Here is a 25,709-nt window from a genome sequence, read left to right on the forward strand (position 1 = left end):
TTGAAAAGACGTGCTTGTCATTCTTAATAAACAACTAGATTAAGAATACATAAGAGAAACAGAGTGGTATCTTTATATGATACACAAGTGTATGTTACAAGAATTCCATCAGGCACAGAAGCCTCAGGTTTAAGGCCTCAATGTTAGGCCAAAAAAAAAAAAAAAAAGACATGGTAAAGTTTTTACTTTAACATCTAAAATGTCACTTGTCATAAAGGAAGGTGTAATAGAAATTGTCTTTAATAAATCATAATTGAAGTTCCCCTCATTTTCCTTCCATTAAGATGCTAGGTTTATGTCTGAGCATGAAGAAAGAAAAGACCATGGCTCCCCTGTGGTCAGCGAAGTCTGCCAGTCAGAGTGGAAGCCAGCTGGGGAGATTCCCTGGAGGGTCCATCCATCATTAATTCCATCTTTCTGGAGGAAGGGAAGGGGCGACATTTCTCCTAACAGTCCAAGCCCTTTCCTCAGGCCCCACACAAAAAAAGTCAGCCAGCAACTGTCTAGGACATCTGGCTCTCAGAAAACCCAGAGCCCCCATGGGCTGAGAAGTCTGCCACAGCAGGTTTATGAAGATGCACAGGGGGGCAAAGTTTCCTTTTACATTTGAAATAGAAGCAGTCTGAAAGGGTTCATAACTACACCAATAAAAAAAGAAAGAAAAATGGAGGCCTCTTCTTTAGTGTGAAAGTGTCCATTTTTTCCTGGATGGTCTCCCTTGCACCATGGCTGAGGGATCTCAGTGCATGGTGCTTGCGTTGGCCACCGCAATGGCCTCTTGAATTTCTCGTATCACCAGGATCCGAGTCAGCATCTGTCCCATCTGCTCTCTGCTGATAGGCTGGACTGAGTACCAGATTGGGCTGTTGGGGGCCACCACCGGCTCGGGTGTCAGGTAAAAAGTGTCATTCCGGCCTTTCACACTCTGGGGGCTGAAGAATACATGGGTAAAAGCTGGGTAAAACCACCATGATCTCAACCCTCCCACCATGAACCTCCTGAACAGATGCTATCTGCAAAAGATGGGGAGCTCTGGAAAGCATGGTGGCACAGCTCCTAAATTCCATGCAGTCAACACACACTACCTCTAGGACGTCCCTTTGGAGTTACTGCAAATGCCAGTGTTAGGCTGCCCATCTTCTGCTCCTCCCTCACACACTGCGAGGTGTGATTCCTCTGACTAGGGCTCCTGGGGCTCATCTACTTGAGTCCAACCATATCCCACTCTGAATCAATTTCAGCACCCATAAAGTCTATCTCCAAGTCTTTGTTTATGTTGTTTCCTCTACTCCATCCATTGATAATTCCTCAACTTGATCTGAGGGACTCTGACTTCTCAGCTTAGCTATGATGCTGGGGCCTTTACCTGGACTCACACCCCCTCAATGTTGTGCTGTACTTCTCTTAAGTACTGAGCACATGCCATCCTCTAACAGTTATTCATCCACTGATTCAAGATTTATCAAAGGGCTACTGTGTGCCAGGCCTGCACTAGGTGCTGATATTAAAAGAAATGAATAAGACCCAAGAGTCCCTATATTATGAAGTTTACAGGTAAGAGGGGAGACAGACAGCAATTAAACAGTTACATAAAGACAAAGAAAATAACAAACAGTGGTAAGGGTTACAGAAGAAACAGCCGGAGGGAACAGGCAGGGAATTTGGAAATGCTTCCCTAATAAAGCTCTTTCAAGGATGGATAGGAGCTAACTAGCTAAACAGGCAGGGGGTGGCAGGGTTTGCCCAACAGCGAAAAGTTCTGTGCAGAGGTCTTGAGGAAAGGAGAGCATGATGCCCTTCAGTGGAGAAGAGCCAGTGTGGCTAGAGAGCCAAGAGCTACACGGACATGAGGTTAACAAGGGAGAGTACATGAAAGGCCCTGCTGGCCACATCAGGATTACGGTCTTTCTCTGTAGAGTAAAAGGAAACCACTAAAGGTTTTAATCTAAGTAACACGATGAGACCTACAATGTAGAAAGATCTTCTGGCATTGCTGTTAAGATGATATACTAAACTGCAGGGGGAAGAGAGAACGAAAGCCAAGGAAAGGAGTTCCCCTTAGATTGACAGTGGTGGTGAAAAAAGGTCAAGGCCAGGAAGATGAAGGGCTATGCTCAATATGTGACAGAGGCAGCCTCTCTGTACCGTCCTCCCTCTACCTTCATCCTCTCTCCATGAACGTGGACCATCAGGGAGCAGTGCTGGGCACATGCTTTGGGAAAACCAATAAGGTTGCTTCTATATTTAGCTTTTCAGAAGTGTGTTTTTACTCTGCCTGTGACTAGAGAATGCTTTGGCGCGCGCGCACACACACACACGTCACCCAGTCACAATAAAGCCTCCTCACCATTTAAAGAGGTAGAAATCGTAGAGCTTGATAGGACATCTCAGTGGATTCTCTGGATTTTCCGTCTGTTCTGCATACATGTCATCTGTAACTATAAAACATACCCCACCACCACCACAGACATGGCATCAGACTGTCTTTACTCAGGCTCAGATTAGAAACCTTAGGCTTCCAGCCATCCCAACTAGGAAATACTCGGAAGGAAAAGGGTGCGAGGCATGGGCAGTGAGTATGAAAGGAAAAGGCAGCTATCATTTCTGGGGCGTCTCTGCTTCTAGAAGAGTTTGAAGTTGCTGGCTGGGAGAAGGGAATGGAAAATTCCTATCCAGCAAATCCCAATCTTCACACTCATTACTAGCCCCCCAGGCACAAGGGCAGGGCAGGACTAGTAGCAGCTGTTTCTGCAACCCCTACCTCTTTCCCCTACCTTTCTGGCCAGTCTGGTGTATCCCAAGTGCCTTCAGGTACCGAATACTCGTGCTTTTATCCTTAGGATTAGAGGGGTTCTTCTTTGTCTGTCGTAAGACCTTGGAGAAGGCCAGCTTCATGTGCTGGTCCACTGTCTTCAACAGGAAGTATCTGCACCACAAGTGAAAGCAAGGCAAAGGGAGGGGTGCCAGGAGGAGACCGTGACTTACCCTCTGCCATCAGGGCTTCAGAGGAGCCGCTGCCCACACTCCCAGAATCTGGGCAGGCCCACACCCAAACACACTGTCTAGTGGAGGAATCTCATCAAGACTGATGGTAGGGATCTGGCAAGGCTGTCTGCCTCACTGGTCAGCACACAAAATGTAGCCAAGTGGGGCTGAGGGCTTTCAGTAGCTCAAAGGCTCTCAAGTATATGTCAAAGGTATTCAGAAGTCCATCTGGATAGTTCCTACCCTCTTCACTGGGCAGATGCCAGCAGTGGCTAAGCATGGAGCCTCTAGAACACTTACTTGGTGTTAAAGAACATGAGGGTGGTCAGCAGGGTGGAAGGGGAGTGAGCGCCGAGCTGCTTGCACTCCCACAGCATCTCCTCAGTCACGTGGCTGGGCAGGACATAGCCTAGGAGGAACAAAGTACTGCTACAACAAGAGGATGGCAGGCAGTCCCTCAAAGGTGCAGGATGGGAGGTGTGAAGCACAACAAGGACCACACAGGAGTACAAGCTTAACTGGAGAAGTCTTCCTGGGACACGGCAGAATCATCTGGAAAGCTTGTTAAAACACAAACAGCTGAGTCCCAACCCAAGTTTCTGGGCAGGACCTGAAAATGTGTGTTTTCAACAAGTTCCTAACACCACACTTTGAGAACCACTGCCCTACATGATCACTCCCACCTGATGTTAATTCTTCTCTAATTGCAGATTAATATGGGGTAGAAGGACATCCCTCAGAGAAACACCCAAAAGTATAAGCCAACCTCTCTGCATATACGCAAACTTCTCTGAAAAGAGGGTACAGAGCTTTCATTATACTTTCAAAGGTATCCAGGCCAGGTCCCAAAGAACTGGTATACATGCCCGTTTGCCCTTGTTAAACTTCTCATGTCTTCCATCTCTGGAAAGCAAACCCATTCTCATCCCCTTTGGAAAAAGGGGAGAATGATATTCAGATCTATTATAGGTTTCCTCCATAGGGCAAGTTTTACTGTAAGACCCTGGTTCATAAGCTAACTGAAAGCTGGACGGGGCTAAGGCAGTGGTTTGATCAAGAGCCCTGGGCAGGCAGGTCTACACCAAAGGAAGATGACGCTTGGACTGATCATCAAGCCCCCTTCATATGTTCATTCAACAGTCAATGTCCAAGTGTATGTGTGCCAGGGACTGAGGGCATGGTGAAACAGCAGCAGACACCAGCATTCTCCTGCAGGAGTTTCAGGATTCTCCAGGCAGGGAGTGAGGGTGGCACTTCTTAGAAGCAGGGTAATGTTCTGCCCAATACATTCCTTTTCTCTGCTCTTGCCAAAGCTGGCCCTCTGACTGCATTAGTGCACTTCCATCTCTTTAGGGAATGTCTGCCTCTACTATTCTATTTTGTGGCCCAATGGCAATGAGATAAACTTCCTTGCTCTCAGACAAATCTTAAGCAGGATGAGTGACAGAAGATAGCCCTTCTCAGGGAGGAGGGAAGGCCAGCCCTAAGAGTGGCCCCAGGCATACGGTGGCATGCCCTATTTTCCCTGGGTTCACTCTGCCACCTGGTGTCACTTCCCTATAATCACTTCTTAACAACACAACTTAAAGTGAACTTTAATGCCTGAAAACCAGAACTCCTGGCACGGGCAACAGGAGATACAGATGGAACAACATATAAAAGTCTCATAGTTCTGAATCTGAACTGCAAAGCATCAAAATGATCTATTTTATATTATTTTTTTAGTTAGGCCTAGAAACCCAAGGAGCAATCAGCACTCCTACCATCCAGACTGTGATAACGAAATACCATTTAACACTGAAAAGTACCAGGCTCCATGGAGAACTGATCAATTCCACATTGGGAGACAGAAAATGTCCAGGATAAGCCCAGAATATTCTGGCAAACCAGAAATCAAGGAAGTAGGGTCATGTCAAATGAACTCAAGAGCCAATTTAAAGAGGCTCCAAATGGCCAAAGATGGGACAATTTGTGCATCATTAAAGATAACAAGTGCAATGAATTGAATCATATTAAATATATTTAAATTAATTAGCTCACAATGATTTTTTAAACAAACAAAAAAAACCCAGCTGGAGGAAGCTGGTGAACCAACTCATTACTGTGAAAACTACTAAACAAAGAAGAAGAAACAAGCCTTTATCCTGTCTCTTCTATACAATCTATATTGCTAGGAATTCAAAGAGTTGATGAGGGAAAGTTTCTCTTTGTATTTTTGTATTTCAGCTAATAATGAAGTAATAACATTAGAATACCACCGCTTGCAACTCCTCATGAATTAATGGATCCAGACATTATGGGCACCTGATGGAAGTAAGTAACCCATCTATGATGTAACCTTGCCAAAAAGAAAACACACAAAAAAAACAAAACTTGATTAATCAAGTCTTTATATGCAACTACCAATTAACTGTAAATACAGGGGACAGAAGAATATGTTAAATTACAGCATGGAGATATAATAGCAAAAATTAGACTTTTTAAAAGGCTAGTTTCTTCCATAAATAAATTGCAAGAAAAATAATCAAGGGGGAAATTAAAGATTAAAGCTAAACATTAAAAGGTATATAACACCAATTTCAACGTGCAGAGCTTATCTGCAACTTGACTCAAACAAATAAAATTCTGATATTTATGGGACAATTAGAAATCCCAACAAAGGGTAGAATTTGATGACATTATGGACTTATCTTTTTTTAAAAAAAGTATAATAATGGCATTGTGGAATGTCAATAACATTAAAATATTTACGGATAAAGTGTCTGGGATTTACTTCAAAATAACACGGTGCGGGGAACAGGCAGTGTATATATGGAACAAGATTTGCCACGGGTACATGGGAGTATCATTAATTTATTGTTTATTTTGTATGTGCTTGAAATTTCCATAATAAAAAGTTTTAAAAAGCAAACTTTATATAGCTACACTTGGTTTGAAATTTTGCAAATCATGTACAGTGATTCACTTACTCAGGTGTCTGTTCTAATGACATTCCCTCAGAGAGGCCTCCCTCCTAATGTACCTGTAATACTTTCCATTCTCTGTGCTTTGTTCTTCAAAGCACTTAATTATCATAAATTAATGTGATTATTTATACAGTCTCCCCCGTTAGACTGTAAGCTTCATTTTGTTCACTACTGAATTATGTACACCTGGAACTGCCTGGCACATAGTAGGCACTCAAAAAATATTTGTTTAAACAATATTTTTTTAAAAGGTTAAGCATGTAACTATGATGACAAATGTTAACTAGACTAAATCACTTTGCAATATATATATATACTGTATCAAACCATTGTTGTACACCTGAAACTAATATAATGTTATATGTCAATTATATCTCAATTTTAAAAAAAGATTAAGAAAAAGTTAAACAACATACATTAAATCCAGAGCCAGGATTAAAACTCAGATATTCGTGTGGACATAAGGTTTTCAACTCATTTGGGTAAATACAAAGAAGCATGACTGCTGGATCCTAAGGTAAGAGAATGCTTGGGAATTCAGCCATTCTAATAGGTATACAGTGGTACATCACTGTATGTATGTATGTATGTATTTATGCATGCTGTGCCACGTGGCTTGCATAATCTCAGTTCCCCGACCAGGCACTGAACCCGAGGCATGGCAGTGAAAGCACCAAATCCTAATCAGTAGGCCACCAGGGAACTCCCATCACTGTTGTTTTAATTTGCCATTTCCTGATGATATATGATAAATATCTTTTCATATACTTATCTGCCAGCTTCTTTGATGAGGCATCTGTTCAGATCCTTGATCCATTTTTTAATTGGGTTCTTCGTTTTGTTATTGTTGACTGTTAAGGGTTTTTTATATATTTTGGATCCCAGTCCTTTATCAGATATGTGTTTTGCAAAGATTTCCTCCCAGTCTGTGGCTTGTCTTTTCATTCTCTTAACAATGTCTTTCACAGAGAATAAGTTTTTGTTTGTTTGTTTTTTAAATTTTAATAAAGTCCAACTTACCAATTTTTTCGTTTCACAGATTGTGCTTTTTGTGTTGTATCTAAAAAGTTACCAACAAACCTGAGGTCACCTAGATTTTCTCCTATTTTATCTTCTAGGAGTTTTATAGCTTTACATTTAGGTCTATGATTCATTTTTTTTAAAAATATGTGCATGTCCAGTTGTTCCAGCAGCATTAGTTGAAAAGACTATCCTGGGAATCCCTGGCGGTCCAGTGGTTAGGACTTGGCGCTTTTCACTGCATGGCCCAGGTTCAATCCGTGGTCAGGGAACTAAGATCCCGCAAGCCACATGGCGAGGCCAAAAAAAATAAAACAAAACAAAACAAAAGACTATCCTTTCTCCATTTAACTGCCTTTGGTTTTGCCCCCGGTCAAAGATAAATTGGTTATATTCGTGTGGTTCTACTTCTGGACTCTCTATTCTGTTCCACAGATCTGTCTATTCTTTCACCAAAGACCTGCACACAATGTTTACAGCAGCTTTATTCATAATTACCGAAACGTGGAAACAACCAAAATGTCCTTTAATAGGTGAATGGATAAACAAACTGTGGCACATTCATAAAACGGAATATTATTCAGCAAAAAAAAGAAATGAGCTATCAAGCCATGAAAAGACATGCAGGAACATTAAATGAAGTTACTGAAAGAAATTAACACTAAATTATTCTAACTATATGACATTCTGGAAAAGGCAAGATTACGGAGACAGTAAAAAAGATCAGAGATTGCCAGAGAGTCAGGGGAACGGAGGGAGGGATGAATAAGTGGAACATGGGGGATTTTAGAGCAGTGAAACTTCTGTTTGATACTGAATTGTAGATACATGTCATTATCCATTTGTCAAAACCCACAGAATATACAACCCAAGGAGTGAACTCTAATGTAAACTTCAGACTTTAGTTAATAATAATGTACCAAACATTGGCTCATCGATTTTAACAAATACACTACACTAATACAAGATACTAATAATAGGGGAAACGCTGTGTGAGGGAGTATATGGGATTCTCTGTATCTCCTGCTCAGTTTTCCTGTAAACCTAAAACTGCTCTTAAAAATAGTTTATTTAGGGGCTTCCCTGGTGGCACAGTGGTTGAGAGTCCGCCTGCCGATGCAGGGGACACGGGTTCATGCCCCGGTCCGGGAAGATCCCACATGCCACGGAGTGGCTAGGTCCGTGAGCCATGGCCACTGAGCCTGCGCGTCCGGAGCCTGTGCTCCGCAACGGGAGAGGCCACAACAGTGAAGAGGCCCGCGTTCCGCAAAAAAAAAAAAAAAAAAAAAAAAAAAAAAGTTTATTTAAAAAAAAAAAAAAAACCCTCAAACATTCTACTGCGAAACTCATGTTCTTTCCAACACAACATGCTGCCCAGGTTATCCATGGGTAAAGCAAAAATTATGTTCTAGGGCCTCCCTGGTGGCGCAAGTGGTTGAGAGTCCGTCTGCCGATGCAGGGGATACGGGTTCGTGCCCCGGTCTGGGAGGATCCCATATGCCGCGGAGCGGCTGGGCCCGTGAGCCGTGGCCGCTGAGCCTGCGCGTCCGGAGCCTGCGCGTCCGGAGCCTGTGCTCCGCAACGGGGGAGGCCACAACAGTGAGAGGCCCGCATACCGCAAAAAAAAAAAAAAAAAAAAAAAAAAAAATTATGTTCTATATATGTAGAACGTATGTTTAAACATAAGGGGAAAAAAACTCAATATGTAATATAATTAACCTACAGATGAAATAGTTCATAATTCTTAATTTTTGCAAGGATTCTAATTTGAATCAATAAATTTTAATAGGAAAAAAAAATAGAGTAACTACCTCACACTCTGCATGCCCCTGTGTCCTTGCCACACTGGGACCAGCCAGATTCTCTGTCTGGTGAGCCGTGCCCCTTCCACATCAGGCCAAGCAGCACAGAGACTGATGTTTGGTGCCTGGGATTTATAGCCTCCTCACCCACATGCTATATCACAGCTAGCCACACAAGTAGCTCATCTTTCCCCCCCGCCCCCCCAGCTGATCTTTTTAAAACCCAGGTGCTAAAGACATCCAAGAATGAGGAAGATTCTTACCAAGTGGAGTGACTCGGGGCTGAACGTCCTTCAGAACTTCATGCAGCCACTCCGTGAATCGAACATAATAAAGATCGGAGAAAATGTCATCAACCCGTCCATTTTCAAAAAGATACTAAAAGAAAAATAATCAATAAAAGATGTTGGTAGTCTCTTGGGCAAGTTGTTGTGGGGAAGCAAACATTTTTCTACCAGTACTCTCACCTCTCCCTACCCATTCCTCCCCCATTAACAAACCAACACACCAAGTCAAAACTGTCCAGCAGGGACTTCCCTGGTGGTCCAGTGGTTAAGAATCTGTCTTCCGGGCTTCCCTGGTGGCGCAGTAGTTGAGAATCTGCCTGCCAATGCAGGGGACATGGGTTCGAGCCCTGGTCTGGGAAGATCCCACATGCTGCGGAGCAACTAGGCCCGTGAGCCACAACTGCTGAGCCTGCGCGTCTGGAGCCTGTGCTCCGCAACAAGAGAGGGCGCGATAGTGAGAGGCCCACACACTGCGATGAAGAGTGGCTCCCGCTTGCCACAACCAGAGAAAGCCCTCGCACAGAAACGAATACCCAATATAGCAAAAATAAATAAAGAAAGAAAGAAAAAAGAAAAAAAAAAAGAATCTGTCTTCCAACACAGGGGACTTGGGTTCGATCCCTGGTTGAGGAACTAAGATCCCACATGCTGCGGGGCTACTGAGCCCATGCACCACAACTAGAGAGAAGCCCACAAACTGCAAGGAAAATCCTACGTGCCGCAACAAAGAGCCAACGCAGCCACATAAATAAATTAAAAAAAAACTGTCCAGTGTGTGGCACTTTCACAGTATACTTCAGCATGTGAACTGACTCTCACAACACTCTTAAGAGTTGGGTCAATGGGGCAGATTTTGGGAATGCTATTTCACCCAAGCAAGGCATTGTCTTGTGGTAGCAAAAATCATGATGTGGGCTCCAGGGCCAGCCTCTTATTAGCTATGGTGTAAGTTTAGTAACTCATGCGAGTCTTTTAACTTTGGGGGCTCAGTTTCCTTGTTTGTAAATGGAGATGACTATGCCTGCCTTCCACGAGTGAGAGAGCATGGAATGAGACAAAGCATGTAGAGCAATTCACCCAGTGCTCTGGGTGACTGGTTAAGAAAGAGGAACAAAGTGGCAGATGGGCTTTTCTCAGGCCTAAGCAACAGGGTGAGTCCTAGTTAGCAAGTATTCTTCCATCATACTGTGGGCTTCTCCACAATGGCATTCAAACACTAAGAAATCCACCTCTGCTCTCCTAAACTGCCAGTCCTAAAATGAATTTCTCTGTTAATCTTCATCTTAGATGTCCTGAAAACCTAACTACAGTTGTATATTCTAGCTAGACACTTCCAAATAATTATTTCGCATTAATGCAGGAAACAATGAGAAGACAAGCTACATGTCAGCACGAGACTTTGTTCTGGATAAACTGCTTTTCTGCAAACTACATGTTTACTTTAATGAAAAGTGTTATAGAAATGTTCCATGATAAAAAAAGGCTCTAAGGTAATATATCAAATATTTTAATAGATGTTTCTCTAGATAGTGGGATTATGATGATGTTTATTTTATTTTTTAAAGTGAATATGTAGATCTTTTCCAATTTTAAAAAACATACATTTAAAAATTCACTATATAGTTGAAAGAGAATGTCTTTATTGTAGCCACTTGCTTGTCATTTTACTAATTTGACTGCCCAGCAAACACCCAATGGGAACACAGCTCAAACATGTTCCTGTGAAGTTCTGTTTCCTACCTTTTGAATACACAGGAAAATATAGTACAGCACATCTGGGTCATAGGGTTCACCTTCTCCATTTCGAGCTTCCCGTGTCATTAGACAGAGCCCATAATTCAACTCGGCCACAGCAGAAGAGATGAGATCTTCCTGGAATCGCAGCAATTGACGCCCTGCAACACAAGCCCCAGAGGTGAGTGAGGGTCCTGGCAACAGCCGTCTCTTTACTGGTTGTTCATATCCCTGGAAGGAGGTTTCAGAGCAGACACCACCCATGAAGGTGCTGGGATGAAAATGGTCACTTGTATCTACGATCAGAACTAGCCTACAAAGACAATTATCCTGTTTGCCCTATTACACAAAGGGTTTCCTTACCACAATCCTTCCTACCTCACGTATCCCCCCAATTATTAGGACCAAGACATGAAAGCAAAAACACAAAATCCACCCTCTGTAATATGAGGAAGTATGTAAGGATAATGCTAAGGAAGAGGGCCCCTGAGTGCACTCACTAATCCATATCTCCTCCCAGAAGTCTCTCTGTCCCAGAAATCCATGTGTACAGAAATGCCTGATCTTGGGCAAACCCCACAAATTCTGCTCATTTATAGTAGGTCCAGCCTGTTTGTTGCTTGTCTTGAATTCAGCATACTATTTCAGATGGTGCTCCCTAGTGCCCAGAGAGCCAAGGGACACCACTTTCCTGCCATTCTGTCCTCCTGCTGCTTAAGTACCACTGCATTTTTGACAGAGTCCAACCCCCTTTCCCTCCCAAACACTTACTCCCAATGGGCGCCAGTCTGTTCTGGGCATCCTTCTCTAGCTCAGCGTTCTTGGTCTGTGCCCAGTTTTTCCATACTTCAAGCCCTTCTTCTGGCTTCAGAGAATTTGGAAGCAGAAGTTCTGGGGAAGGCTGTGGCTGTGACTGTGGTTCAACTTCAGCAACTTGGACAGTTTGAGCCTATGAGAGAGAAACCATCAAAATGTGTCAAAAGGCCTTTTGGCAAAACTGCTAGAAAAATGTTATTATAGTAAAAAACAAAAACAAAAAACAAATGTACCATACTAATGTTAGATGTTAATAACTGCAGAAATTGGGTGTGGGGTTTATGGAAATTCTGCAGTTTTTCTGTAAGTCTAAAACTGTTCTAAAAATTTTTTTAAAAACTCAAAAAAATGTTACTTATAGTTCTTTTAATTAAAAAACCTCTCTTCTCCTTGCTGTCCTACTTTCAAGAACCTCTGGAGTTCTATTCTTTACTCCAGAGACAGCAAAGACTAGTGCAAAGCTCCTTAGTCTTGGCTGTACTTTTGAATCTCTGATTTTGCGGTACGCGGTCCTCTCACTGTTGTGGCCTCTCCCGTTGTGGAGCACAGGCTCTGGACGCGCAGGCTCAGCAGCCATGGCTCACGGGCCCAACCGCTCCGCGGCATGCAGGATCTTCCCGGACCAGGGCACAAACCCGTGTCCCCTGCATCGGCAGGCAGACTCTCAACCACTGCGCCACCAGGGAAGCCCTGAATCTCTGATTTAAAAACACCAATACCTCAGCTCCACCCCAGAATCTCTTTTTAAAGAGGTATCAGTCTTTTTAAAACCTTCCCATGTAAAAAGGCAATTCTAACGTTTAGTCATTGCTCAGAACTACTGGCACAAAGCACTGCTCATCAAACTACAATGTGCAAATAAACCCCTTGGGGATTTTATTAAAATGCAGATTCTGATTAGAAAGATCTCAGGTGGGACCTGAGAGTCCGCATTTCTAACAAGCTCCCAAATAAGGGAGCTGGTCTGCAGACTATACTTTGAGTACCAAGTGTCCAAACTGTTAAACTTGGTTGCACCTTAAAATCATCTGGCTGATTTTAAAAAACACCCATGCCTGGGCCTTATCCACAGAGATTCTGATTTAATTGGTCGAGGCAGAAGCCTGCCAGCAGTATTTTTAAAAGCTCTCCAGGTGACTCTAATGTCCAGTCATGGTTGAGAATCATCCTTCATGTTCCTTCTCAATAATACTGCTTTGGCTTATAAGAACATTTTCTAGAGACAGGAGGCACTGTTCTATCTTCCTGCCTCCAAAGGAAGAGTAGTCCCATCCTCAATGGTCTGACAGCCAAACCATGCAGCCAAAGGGGCAGAGAATGTCCATGACCTTCAATCACAATCCCCATCAGGCAGGATAGACACCAACACAGATACAAAGCACAGGTTCTTGGGTCTCACACAACTATCTACATTGTGAACAAATTCCCTTGAGCAATTTTCCATGCCAGGGCCTACTAAAGGGCTGAAGAATGCCAAATCATTCAAATTGAAGGCAAAATAATTTATTCATGACACAAATTTGCTTATCAATAAATAAAAATAAAAACTACCCTACTAGCTTTGATATAAGATACATGATCAAACAAGGAAATAAAGAAATACCAGTGCTAGGCCCTTAAATGTCTGTCAACCCTGGAGCTCCCCTCTAGACACACTTCTCAGTTCAACTACCATTCTCCTTGGTGAGTCTCAACCACCTTCCCAGTTTAGATCTCCATGTTTGTGGAAATGACTGCTAACTCTGTGACTCTAAGCTAGACGGTCCCTTAATATACCCAGTGGGTACTGTACATCTCCAGCTGAACATCTGAAAGCCACCTCACATTAACATCTATGGAGAGAATTCATCACTTTGCCCATCCAGAAGTATTCTCCTGAGTTCCCTCTCTTACCTTGTTCAATGGCAACACCATCTACCCAAGCTAGAAATCTAGTAGGAGTCTATCTGGGTAAGTAGGTGGGGGCCAGAGGATGTGGGGCAGTGCTTCTCTGTTTTATTAGCCAGAGTCCCTTCACTGTGTGCCTCCACCCACTACATGTAACTCTCCTAATCATCCTGACAACGAAAATTCTTCTACCCATGTTCAAATGTCTATCAGTGGGTAGGGGAAGTAAAAGTCTCATCCAGGTTGAAAACTACTGATTCAAGTAAGGCCTTCTACACTTGGTGCAGAGTTTTTCCTATTTGTAATGGAGACCTTAAAAGAGTTTTAAGTTGGGAAGTGACATAATCTTACATTTTAAGGAAATTATTCTTGAGCTGTAGAAAATGGATTAAAGAGCAAAAGTGGAAGTAGGTGCTGGTGGCCAAGACCAGGATGGTGGCAGTGAAATGATTTAAGAGATTCTGAGAAGTTTGGTGGTAGAATCAATGTGGCTTGTTGATGAATTGACTGTGAGGAGTACGGTAAAGCAGACTCAAGAATCTCAAGGATGACTCCTGGGTTTCTGGCTTAAACAAATGGGTGGATGATGGTATCACTTTTTGAGATGGGATGGTTTTTGATAGTAGTAGAGGGGATGCTAATGAAGCACTGAGATATGTTTAACAAATGCAAGTAAATAAATAAGTAGGTTGCTGAATGTATGGGAAAGGTACAGTCTAGGGATAAAGATCTGTGTGTCAACGCAGTACATGGTTTAAGACATGGGCTCTAGAGCCAGCCTGTCCAAGGTTGAATGCCAACTCTGCCATTTACTAAAAGGTGGCTTTGGCCTTGTCGTTTAATCTCTCTGTGCCTCAGTTTCTTCATTTATAAAATGGAGATAGTAGTACACACCTCTTAAGGTTGGTGTGAGAATTAAATGAGTTAATATATGCAACACTAAGGACAGTGCTTGGCAGATAGTGTCAGTGATTATCACCTTCTGCAGCAGACATCTAGAGGATTCTGAAAATCATGACAATGGAGAGAAATCCCTTAGGGAGAAAAGAGGGTTAGTACAGAGCTTTGAGAAACAACATGTATGGCTCAGACAGAAGAGAAGGAGGCTTCAGCAAAGTCTCCTGAGAAGGAAAAATAACCAGTGGGGCAGGAGGAAGACCAGGAGTGCATAATAACATGGAAATCCAAAGGAGAGTTTCAAGAAGGCAGGCATGGTCTGTTGTGCTGTGTGTTGCTATAAGTGAGATAAAAACAGACACGTCTGTTGGATCTGGCCACAGGGAGGTAGGTCACTGATGACCTTGACAAGAGCAGACCCAGTCATGAGTTGAAGGGAAAATTGGTTAGCAAGTAGAATCAACCTGTGCAGATAATCCTTTTGAGAACTCTGGGAATAAAGTAAAGTGGAGAAATAGAGGAACAGATGGAGGTGGGTGTGAGGTCAAGGGAGGGAGGTTTAGCCACAGATCTGGTTTTAAAGACAGGATATAAAAGAGCTTTCAAAAAGGGTATGCCAGGTGAAGGAACACATCAGCTCTCCTTAGGGTTCAACTCACATCACAGCACAATTATCTTCCCATGGGCTACGAGGACTCCAAGGGCAGACTGTCTTATTCACCTCTGTTTCCCAGCACCTAGAACAGAGCCTGATAAGGAAGGCAGAGGGATATTTGTGGTGTAAATGGACAAACTCATCTTTCCTGCATGATGGGTATTCTTCCCAATTTTTCTTTTTCTGGTAATAACCCTTGACATATGTCCCTATAAGACTTTGCCAAAGGAGACACAGCCTCTGAAAAACATGAAGAACACTAAAATGAACTTACTAAAATGAACTCTAGAAAAGATTTTCCCGCTGAAGGGCCCAGATGTGCAAATTACAAGCAGAGCCCAATGAGCAACAAGAGTCCTGAACTGCAAATTGGAACATCAGGCCCAGGAGAGCAGAGGAGAGGCTTGATGTGCTCCGTCCCTGTGAGCAAAAGCTCAGCACAGAGCACCATTACAAGTCTCCTGTCTGGTCTCTCCTACATGCAATCAGTTCTACACACCAGTAATTGATTCTTCTTATTACCACGACTCTTAGGATTCTGGAAAATTTTCCTACCACAGATCATATCAACTCTTCACTTCGGGAAGATAGCCCTTTTGCCCCCTGTACTAACTCCTCTCCCATGGTTCTCCTCCTCTCATGTTAACCTAGGCCATATCACTTGTGTCCACCCCCGGCTCTTATTCATCCTGCTCCATCCTTCTGTCAATCTAAGCTATAAACTAGAGATCAAATGCCATTTTTTCCACAAAGATGCCTCTACTGACATTTAACCTAGATTGATTTCTGAATTCCCAGCCTGACTTTGTGTGTGTAGCACACGTTGTCACACTTGATTATGTTGCTTTATACTTTACAGAAACAAATCGTATGTTCTCACTTCCACTAGACCATAAGCTACCCGAAGCAATGACACTGTCTTGTTCTACTTCTAGACCTGACAGCTGGATATTGAATAGGTCCTTAACAAAGTCACTTAAGATTAACATACTGTTGCCTCTATGAAACCACTCGGCCAGCTTTTGCTTACCCAATCATTTACGTCTTGAGTTTCTGAGTGTGGTCCCTGGTCTAACAGTGCTTTGTTTGTGCCAGCTCCCTCACGTGCATTCCCAGAGCTCCTGTGCTGAGGCACACTACCTTCATCAGTCCCATCCACTCTAAATGTCTGCTAGACAAGGGACCAGAAACTTTACTAACAGTCTTAAAAGATGGATCTGTGATAGCCTTAAGAAGATTAACAATTAGAAAAGAAAAAAGAGCCAAACAATTTTAAAGTTAAAATTTCAACAGTTCTGGGCTTTCCTGGTGGCACAGTGGTTGAGAATCCACCTGCCAATGCAGGGGACACGGGTTCGATCCCTGGTCCGGGAAGATTCCCACATGCCGTGGAGCAACTAAGCCTGTGTGCCACAACTACTGGGCCTGTGCTCTAGAGCCCACGAGCCACAACTACTGAGCCCACGTGCCATAAATACTGAAGCCTGTGCGCCTAGAGCCAGTGCTTCGCAACAAGAGAAGCCACCACAATGAGTAGCCCCCGCTCACTGCAACTAGAGAAAGCCCGTGCACAGCAATGAAGACCCAACACAGACAAAAAATAAATTTTTAAAAAGTGCCTCTTTAAAAAAAAAATTTTCAACAGTTTTATTTTTGCAACTTTTCTACAAATCTAAAATCATTTCAAAATAAAAAGTTAAAAAATTTAGCTCAGGGCTTCCCTGGTGGCGCAGTGGCTGGGAGTCTGCCTGCCAAAGTAGGGGACACGGGTTCTAGCCCTCGTCCGGGAGGATGCCACATGCCATGGAGCGGCTGAGCCGTGTGCCACAACTACTGAGTCTGCGCTCTAGAGCCCATGAGCCACAACTGCTGAGGCCTGCACGCCTAGAGCCCGTGCTCTGCAACAGGAGAAGCCACCACAGTGAGGCATACGCACCGCAATGAAGAGTAGCCCCTGCTCGCCACAACTAGAGAAAGCCCGCGTGCAGCAATGAAGACCCAACGCAGCCAAAAATAAAATAAATTTATTAAAAAAAAAAAAAAAAACTTAGCTCAGCATAGCTGCCATGACAGAAAACTCAATTAACCATGGCTTGTCTTAACTATTTTTTAAGGAACATAAAAACACAGTTGGAAAGTCCCACTGCATAGGGGGCTTATTCAAGACTCCCAAGATGATCACTTTTTTTTTTTTTTTTTTTTTGGCCATGTTACATGCCTTGAGGGAATCTTAATTCCCCGACCAGGGATCGAATCCATGCCCCCTGCAGTGGCAGTGTGGAGTCCTAACCACTGGATCACCAGGGAATTCCCCAAAGGTGATCACTTTTAACAGGCCCACTGGAAGGTATTTTAGATCTCATAATTCACCTATACTGTGTCCAGTGTAGTCCATCTTTAGATGACAACTAAAGGAGGAACAATTTAACACCCTCTCAACTGTGATGAGTTTAGAGCTTGTGTGCTAAACTACAGGGGTTCCACTATATCTGTTCATTTGTGATGCAGAAAGCAGCTTCTGGGACAGAGATAACACTTGGGGTGACCCATTAGTCTCCACCTGGAAGTTTACCCTTCCTAAAGAGATCACAAAAAAGCACTCCAGGCATCTACCCCCAAAGCAGTTACTGGTCATTTCATTTACCTCCCGATAACAGGCTAGAACTCCTGCCTGTTCCACAGCTTCACTTGCCATTCCTGTCCCATCTCCCCAACTCTAATTAAAATACTAAATACTGTATTACTACAAGACCAACATCATTCCTGTAAACAAGCCAGAGGTGCCAGAGGTTACCAGGCAAGTTCTGTGTTGCACTGGGCCCTGAGGGAGCAGGCTGCCCTACAGATAAGTCTCACTTACTGAACAAGTAACCTGGAGCTGCTGCTGCTGCTGTTGCTGTGGTGGCGGTGGCGTCTGTTCCTGGGGGGTTTGTTGTTGTGGCTGCTGCTGAGGGTCCCATATATGGACAGTCTGAGCTGTATTCTGGTATGTGCCTGCGACGGCCTGCACAGCCACTGGAATGTGGATGTTGCCATTCATGAACTGTGCTGGAAAGAGAGAGTTTGCAAGGGTCTGCACTACCTCTTCATGGGAGTTTTTCACTACAGACGTGGTGCCCACCATCTTCTCCTTGTCATCCTCCAGCTTTACAGCTGCCAGGGCTGTGGGTGAGCCACTGACGTGAACTGCGTTGTAGGCTTCCTGGGGAATGGCAATGTGAGTAATGCTCTGCTGCTGAGGGTCCCCCCGGGGCTGGGCAGAGTAAACAGGTATGGTCCAAGTTTCTCCTGTAGGGCTAGTAATGGTCCCAGTGGCACTGTACAGGTGGGCACTGTCTACTGTTAGTAAGTCGGGCCTCAAAGACACATAACTCTGCTGCTGGCCCTGTGGAATGGCCAGCACGGTGGCCACCGGCTGCCCTGAGATGGCGTAGGACACAGTGATGGGCATGTCCACTTTGCGCTTCTTCACCGGCTGGAGGACACTGGCCGTGCCAACCCGCCGCTCCCCTTCCCGAGGTGAGCCCTGCTGGGACGGTGGTGGGGAAAGGGCACCCACAGTCTGGATTTGGATCTGCTGACCCCCAGCAAGAGACTGGCCAGCCACCAGCTGAGCCTGGATCTGTTGATGTGGGATGTGCTCCTCTGGGATCTCTGCAGCCTGGATCTGCTGGGCCGCCTGCATGTGCTGCACCTGGATCTGGGCCGCCTGCAGCTGCGAAGGGCTGGGGCTCTGCAGAGATGGGGTCTGGATGGAGGGGGCTGTCGGCTGTGCTGCTTGGCCTTGGATCTGCACCTGGACATGGATGGGCTGCTCAGCAGGCTGGTGAACGGTGAGCTGCGGGGAGAGCTGCTGAGCCGAGACCTGCTGCGGAGACTGCTGTACCTGCACCTGTACCTGCAGCGACAAGATTCACCAGTGAGTGAATAGGGCAACATCGAGAATCCAGCCCCGAAGGGAAGAAGAGATCTCAGACGGGAACCCTGGGTAATGTGAAGAGGAGGGGCCACCATACCCAAGGCTTCTGAGGAGGCCATAATCTCCAAAACCATAGGCAAAATTCTCCAGCCTCACACTCTGAATGTGTTGCATTCAGAGCAACACATATCCACCTGAGAGCAAGCAAGACTATCAAGTGGGAAATATCAAAACTTTTGCTCATTTCTTGACTTCCTTTTTAAAAGTAACCCCTTTTGTTTTTGCATACTGACATAGTAGTACAAGTATACAATTTATAAATATATATTAGGTGTATGTTCAAAAAATAGTTTATCCATGTGGTTAGTAATAAAAAGTGTGGAGATCTTGTTCTAAAAGGTCAGAAGGCATTCAATTCCCAACTCAGGATCAAAACTACCCCCACCACAGACAAGTAGTAAAAAAAACACAGTAGAGACAAAACGTTTGAAATCTCTTTTGGAGATATCTCCAACTTTGCTGCTAAAATATGGGCACTGTTGAATGATTCTTTAGAGTGCTTATTTAGGATAGCATTGTTTTAATAGAGAAGCCACAGATTCCTGATAATTTAATCTAAGGTTACTATATCCTGAACCATGCATTTCTGATAATAATGCAGCTCATGTCTTATTGCTGCTACTTCAGCATACAAAACAGCATGAAAAGATGCTATGTATAGTATGTAATTTTAAAAAAAGAGATTTTTCCATCAGACACACATACCTAAATTACTCTGAACTTAGACTTCCCTGGTGGTCCAGTGGGTAAGAATCCACGCTCCCAATACAGGAGGCCTGGGTTCAATCCCTGGTTGGGGAACTAGATCTCATATGCATGTCGCAACTGAGTTTGCATGCCACAACTAAGAAGCCCACATGTCGCAACTAAAAGTCCGCATGCCACAACTAAAAACACGCCACAACGAAGATGCCATGTGCAGCACCTAAGACCCAGTGCGGCCTACATAAATAAATTAAAAAAAAAAATTACTCTGAACTCATGTAGAATGAGGAAGGTATAAAATAAGAAGGTAGATCAGTGATTATATACATCACAAAAGATAACCAAAGATGGTGCTGGGACAACTGGCTATCTATGTAAAAAGAATGAAGTTGGACCTCATCCTCACATCATACACAAAAAATGGGAGAGGATCTGAACAGACACTTCTCCCAAGAAGATAAGCAAATGGCCGGTAAGCACATGAAAAGTTGCTCAACATCGCTAGCCGTCAGGGAAATGCAAATCAAAAGCAAAATGAGATATGATTTAAACCCAGGAGGATGACTATAATAAAAAAAAAGATAATAGGGACTTCCCTGGAAGTCCAGTGGTTAAGACTCCGTGCTTCGAATGCAGGGGCATGGGTTCCATCCCTGGTCGGAGAACCAAGACCCCACATGTCGTGTAGCACAGCCAAAACATACAGTTAAAAAAAATTTTTTTTAAATAATAAAAGATAACAGGGACTTCCCTGGTGGCACAGTGGTTAACAATCCGCCTGCCAATGCAGAGGACGCGGGTTCAAGCCCTGGTCCAGGAAGATCCCACATGCCACGGAGCAACTAAGCCCATGTGCCACAACTGCTGAGCCTGCGCTCTACAGCCTGTGAGCCACAGCAACAGAAGCCCACACAACTACAGCCTGAGTTATGCTCTGCAACAAGAGAAGCCACCCCAATGAGAAACCTGAGCACCACAACAAAGAGTTAGCCCCCACTCGCTGCAACTAGAGAAAGCCCGCGCATAGCAACAAAGACCCAACACAACCAAAAATAAATAAATTTTAAAAAAAAGATAACAAATGTTGGCAAGGATGTGAAAAAATTGGAATTCTCATACACTGCTGGTGGGAATGTAAAATGGTGTAGCTGCTTTGGAGAAAAGTCTGCAGGGACTTCCCTGGTGGTCCAGTGGTTAAGAATCTGCCTGCCAATGCAGGGGACACAGGTTCGAGCCCTGGTCCGGGAAGATCCCACATGACGTGGAGCAACTAAGCCCATGTGCCACAACTACTGAGCCCGCGAGCCACAACTAGAGAATGGCCACACGCAGCAACAAAAACCCAATTCAGCCAAAAATAAAAATAAATTTATAAAATACTTTAAAAAACAAACAAAAGCCTGGCAGATCATCAAAAGGTTAAACATATGAAAACCACACCATATGACCCAGCAGTTTCACTCCTAGTTATATACTCAAGAGAAATAGAAACTATACTCACATAAAAACTTGGACATGAGGGACTTCCCTGATGGTCCAGTGGTTAAGAATCTGCCTTCCAATGCAGGGGACTTGGGTTCGATCCCTGGTCAGGGAACTAAGACCCCACATGTGGCGAGGCAACCGAGCCCATGAGCTCGAGATCCCACGTGCTGCAACTACTGAGCCCAGGTGCCACAACGATGAGCCCGCACACCACAACGAAAGATACCATATGCACAACTAAGACCTGACATGGCCAAATAAAGAAATTAATAGATAAATATTTAAAAAAAGAACGTGGACATGAATGTTCATAACAGCATTATTTAAAATAACCAAAAAGTGGAAACAACCCAAATATCCATCAACTGATGGATAAATAAAATGTAGTACTTCCATACAACAGAATGTTGTTTAGTAAGAAAAACATAAAATTTTGATAAAATGCTACAACACAGATGAACCCTGAAAACATTATGCTAAATGAAGTCAGTCACAAAAGACTACATATTGTATGATTCCATTAATATGAATGTCCAAAATAGGCAAATCTATAGAAATAGAAAGTAGATTAATGGTTGTCCAGGAGACAGGGATTGGGGGAAATATGAAGTAACTGCTAATGGCTACAGGGTTTCTTTCTGGAGGTGATGAGAATGTTCTAAAATTGATGTGGTAATGGTTGCACAACTCTGTGAATAGACTAAAAACTACTAAGTGGTATGCTTTACATGGAAATGAGTGAATTATTTGATATGAGAATTGTATCTCATTAAAGCCACTACTGATTTAAAAAAAAAAAAAAAAAAAGCAAGGAGGAGGCTGTGTAAAGACCATAGGCCTTGGGACCTCCCTGGTGGTCCAGTGGCTAAAACTCCATGCTCCCAATGCAGGGGGTCTGGGCTCATTCCCTGGTCAGGGAACTAGATACCACATGCCACGACAAAGAGTTCGCATGCCGCAACTAAAGAGCCTGCATGCCACAACTAAAAGATTCCATGTGCTGCAATGAAGATCCCACATGGTGCAATGAAGATCCCGTGTGCCACAACTAAGACTCAGCACAGTCAAATAAACAAATAAATAAATATTTAAAAAAAAATAGCATAGGCCTTAAGAACAGACTTTAAGTGAACAGACTTGAAGTCATGATGTACTTTCCTGGCTGTGAGTCCTCTAAGTTTCAGTTTCCTGAGGTACAATAAAAAGGGGGAGAATGCCTACCTCCTTACAGAGTTGTCATGAGCATAAAATAATATTTACTGACACATAGTAGATGTTCAAAAAGTAGGTTTTCTTCCTCATAAGCAATATTTCTTTACACCAGTGAGTCTCAAAATGTAGTTTCCAGGCCATCATCATCATCACACTGGCAATTATCAGAAATACAAACTTTCAGGTCCCAGCTCAGAACTATTATACCAGAAACTCTAGGGAATGGGCCCAGCAATTTGTATCTTAACAAGTCTTCCAGGTGACTGATGCATGCTCAAGTTTGAGAATCAGCGCTTTACACCAAGGACTAAAGGAAACGATGAAGCCAATTACTACAAAAAAGCAGTTTTTGGGCTTCCCTGGTGGCGCAGTGGTTGAGAGTCCGCCTGTCGATGCAGGGGACACGGGTTCGTGCCCCGGTCTGGGAAGATCCCACATGCCACAGAGTGGCTAGGCCCGTGAGCCATGGTGCTGAGCCTGCGCGTCCGGAGCCTGTGCTCCGCAAGGGGAGAGGCCACAACAGTGAGAGGCCCGCCTACCGCCAAAAAAAAAAAAAAAAAAAAAGCAGTTTACAAGCCCTTTGGTTTCAGCACCCTTTCAAAAAATGACTGAGGACCAACCCCAAAGAGCTTTTGTTTACACAAGCACAGATAACAATTCTTACTGTATTAGAAAATTAAACTAGGAAACTTAGAAAAATATTAATTCATTAAAAATCACCACATAGAGCAGAAGCAAGAAGAACTACAGTTCTGCAGCCTGTGGAAGGAAAACCACATTCACAGAAAGATAGACAAAATGAAAAGACAGAGGACTTTGTACCAGACGAAGGAACAAGATAAAACCCCACAAAAACAACTAAATGAAGTGGAGATGGAAACCTTCCAGAGAAAGAATTCAGAATAATGATAGTGAAGTGAACATGATCCAGGACCTTGAAAAAAGAATGGAGGCAAAGATCGAGAAGATAGAAGAAATGTTCAACAAAGACCTAGAAGAATTAAAGAACAAACAAACAGAGATGAACAATAACTGAAATGAAAAATACACTAAAAGGAATCAATAGCAAAATAACTGAGGCAGAACAACAGATAAGTGACCTGGAAGACAGAATGGTGGAATCCACTGCCAAAGAACAGAATAAAGAAAAAAGAATGAAAAGAAATGAAGACAGCCTAAGAGACATTTGGGACAACATTAAACACAATAACATTCACATTATAGGGGTCCCAGAAGGAGAGGAGAGAGAGAAAGGACCTGAGAAAATATTTGAAGAGATTATAGTCGAAAACTTCCCTAACACAGGAAAGGAAATATCCACCCAAGTCTAGGAAGTGCAGAGAGTCTCAGGCAGGATAAACCCAAAGAGAAACACGCCAGGATACATAGTAATCAAATTGGTAAAAATTAAAGACAAAGAAAAATTATTGAAAGCAACAAGGCAAAAACGGCAAATAACACACAAGGGAACTTCCAAAAGGTTAACAGCTGATTTCTCAGCAGAAACTCTGTAAGCCAGAAGGGAGTGGCATGACATATTTAAGGTGATGAAAGGGAAGAACCTACAACCAAGATTACTCTACCTGGCAAGGATCTCATTCAGATTTGATGCAGAAATCAAAAGCTTTACAGACAAGCAAAAGCTAAGAGAATTCAGCACCATCAAACCAGCTCTACAGCAAATGCTAAAGGAACTTCTCTAAGCGGGAAACACAAGAGAATAAAAGGACCTACAAAAACAAACCCAAAACAATTAAGAAAATGGTAATAGGAACATACATAATGATAATTACCTTAGATGTGAATGGATTAAATGCTCCAACCAAAAGACACAGGCTCGTTGAATGGATGCAAAAACAAGACCCATATATATGCTGTCTACAGAAGACCCACTTCAGACCTAGGGACACATACAGACTGAAAGCGAGGGGATGGAAAAAGATATTCCATGCAAATGGAAATCAAAAGAAAGCTGGAGTAGCAATACTCATATCAGATAAAATAGACTTTAAAATAAAGAATGTTACAAGAGACAAGGAAGGATACTACATAATGATCAAGGGATCAATCCAAGAAGAAGATATAACAATTATAAATATATATGCACTCAACATAGGAGCACCTCAATACATAAGGCAACTGCTAACAGCTATAAAAGAGGAAATCGACAGTAACACAATAATAGTGGGGGACTTTAACACCTCACACCAATGGACAGATCATCCAGACAGAAAATTAATAAGGAAACATAAGCTTTAAATGACACAACAGACCAGATAGATTTAATTGATATTTACAGGACATTCCATCCAAAAACCACAGATTACACCTTCTTCTCAAGGGCACATGCAACATTCTCCAGGATAGATCACATCTTGCATCAAAAATCAAGCCTTGGTAAATTTAAGAAAATTGAAATCATATCAAGCATCTTTTCTGACCACAATGCTATGAGATTAGAAATCCATTACAGGGGAAAAAATGTAAAAAACACAAACACATGGAGGCTAAAGAATACATTACTACTAATAAAAAAAAAAGAAAAAGAATACATTACTAAATAACCAAGAGATCACTGAAGAAATCAAAGAGGAAATCAAAAAATACCTAGAGACAAATGACAGTGAAAACATGATGATCCAAAATCTATGGGATGCAGCAAAAGCAGGTCTAAGAGGGAAGTTTATAGCAATACAAGCCTACCTCAAGAAACAAGAAAAATCTCCAATAAACAATCTAACCTTTCACCTAAAGGAACTAGAGAAAGAAGAAAAAACAAAACCCAAAGTTAGTAGAAGGAAAGAAATCATAAAGATCAGAGCAGAAATAAATGAAATAGAAACAAAGAAAACAGTAGCAAAGATCAATAAAACCAAAAGCTGGTTCTTTGAGAAGATAAAGAAAATTGATAAACCTTTAGCCAGACTCATCAAGAAAAAGAGGGAGAGGACTCAAATCAATAAAATTAGAAATGAAAAACAAGTTACAACGGACACGGCATAAATACAAAGCATCATAAGAGACTACTATAAGCAACTCTATGTCAATAAAATGGACAACCTGGAAGAAATGGACAAATTCTTCGAAAGGTATAACCTTCCAAGACTGAAGCAGGAAGAAATAGAAAATATGAACAGACCAGTCACAAGTAATGAAATTGAAACTGTGATTAAAAATCTTCCAACAAACAAAAGTCCAGGACTAGGTGGCTTCACCGGTGAATTCCATCAAACATTTATAGAAGAGCTAACACTCATCCTTCTCAAACTCTTCAAACTC

At 42.9% G+C, this 25,709-nt stretch overlaps 1 protein-coding gene across 2 annotated transcripts in view; it reads right to left on the bottom strand.

Annotated features, from left to right (window-relative positions):
• Positions 1 to 14: 14 nt before the first annotated feature.
• QRICH1 (glutamine rich 1) overlaps positions 15 to 25,709 on the bottom strand; it is a 55,674-nt gene continuing 29,979 nt past the window's right edge. For both annotated transcript variants that reach the window (XM_060111341.1, XM_060111342.1), the window contains exons 3-10: positions 17,910 to 18,947; positions 11,566 to 11,743; positions 10,801 to 10,955; positions 9,037 to 9,151; positions 3,286 to 3,394; positions 2,775 to 2,926; positions 2,348 to 2,438; positions 15 to 932 (exon numbers count right to left, since the gene is read on the bottom strand). In XM_060111341.1, coding sequence (XP_059967324.1) covers positions 740 to 932; positions 2,348 to 2,438; positions 2,775 to 2,926; positions 3,286 to 3,394; positions 9,037 to 9,151; positions 10,801 to 10,955; positions 11,566 to 11,743; positions 17,910 to 18,947 — 2,031 coding nt within the window. In that variant the 3' untranslated portion in view covers positions 15 to 739. The remainder of the gene's footprint in view (positions 933 to 2,347; positions 2,439 to 2,774; positions 2,927 to 3,285; positions 3,395 to 9,036; positions 9,152 to 10,800; positions 10,956 to 11,565; positions 11,744 to 17,909; positions 18,948 to 25,709) is intronic.

The sequence above is a fragment of the Mesoplodon densirostris genome, chromosome 10 (genome assembly GCF_025265405.1).
Source record: "Mesoplodon densirostris isolate mMesDen1 chromosome 10, mMesDen1 primary haplotype, whole genome shotgun sequence".
In the NCBI taxonomy this organism is placed as follows: Eukaryota; Metazoa; Chordata; class Mammalia; order Artiodactyla; family Ziphiidae; genus Mesoplodon; species Mesoplodon densirostris.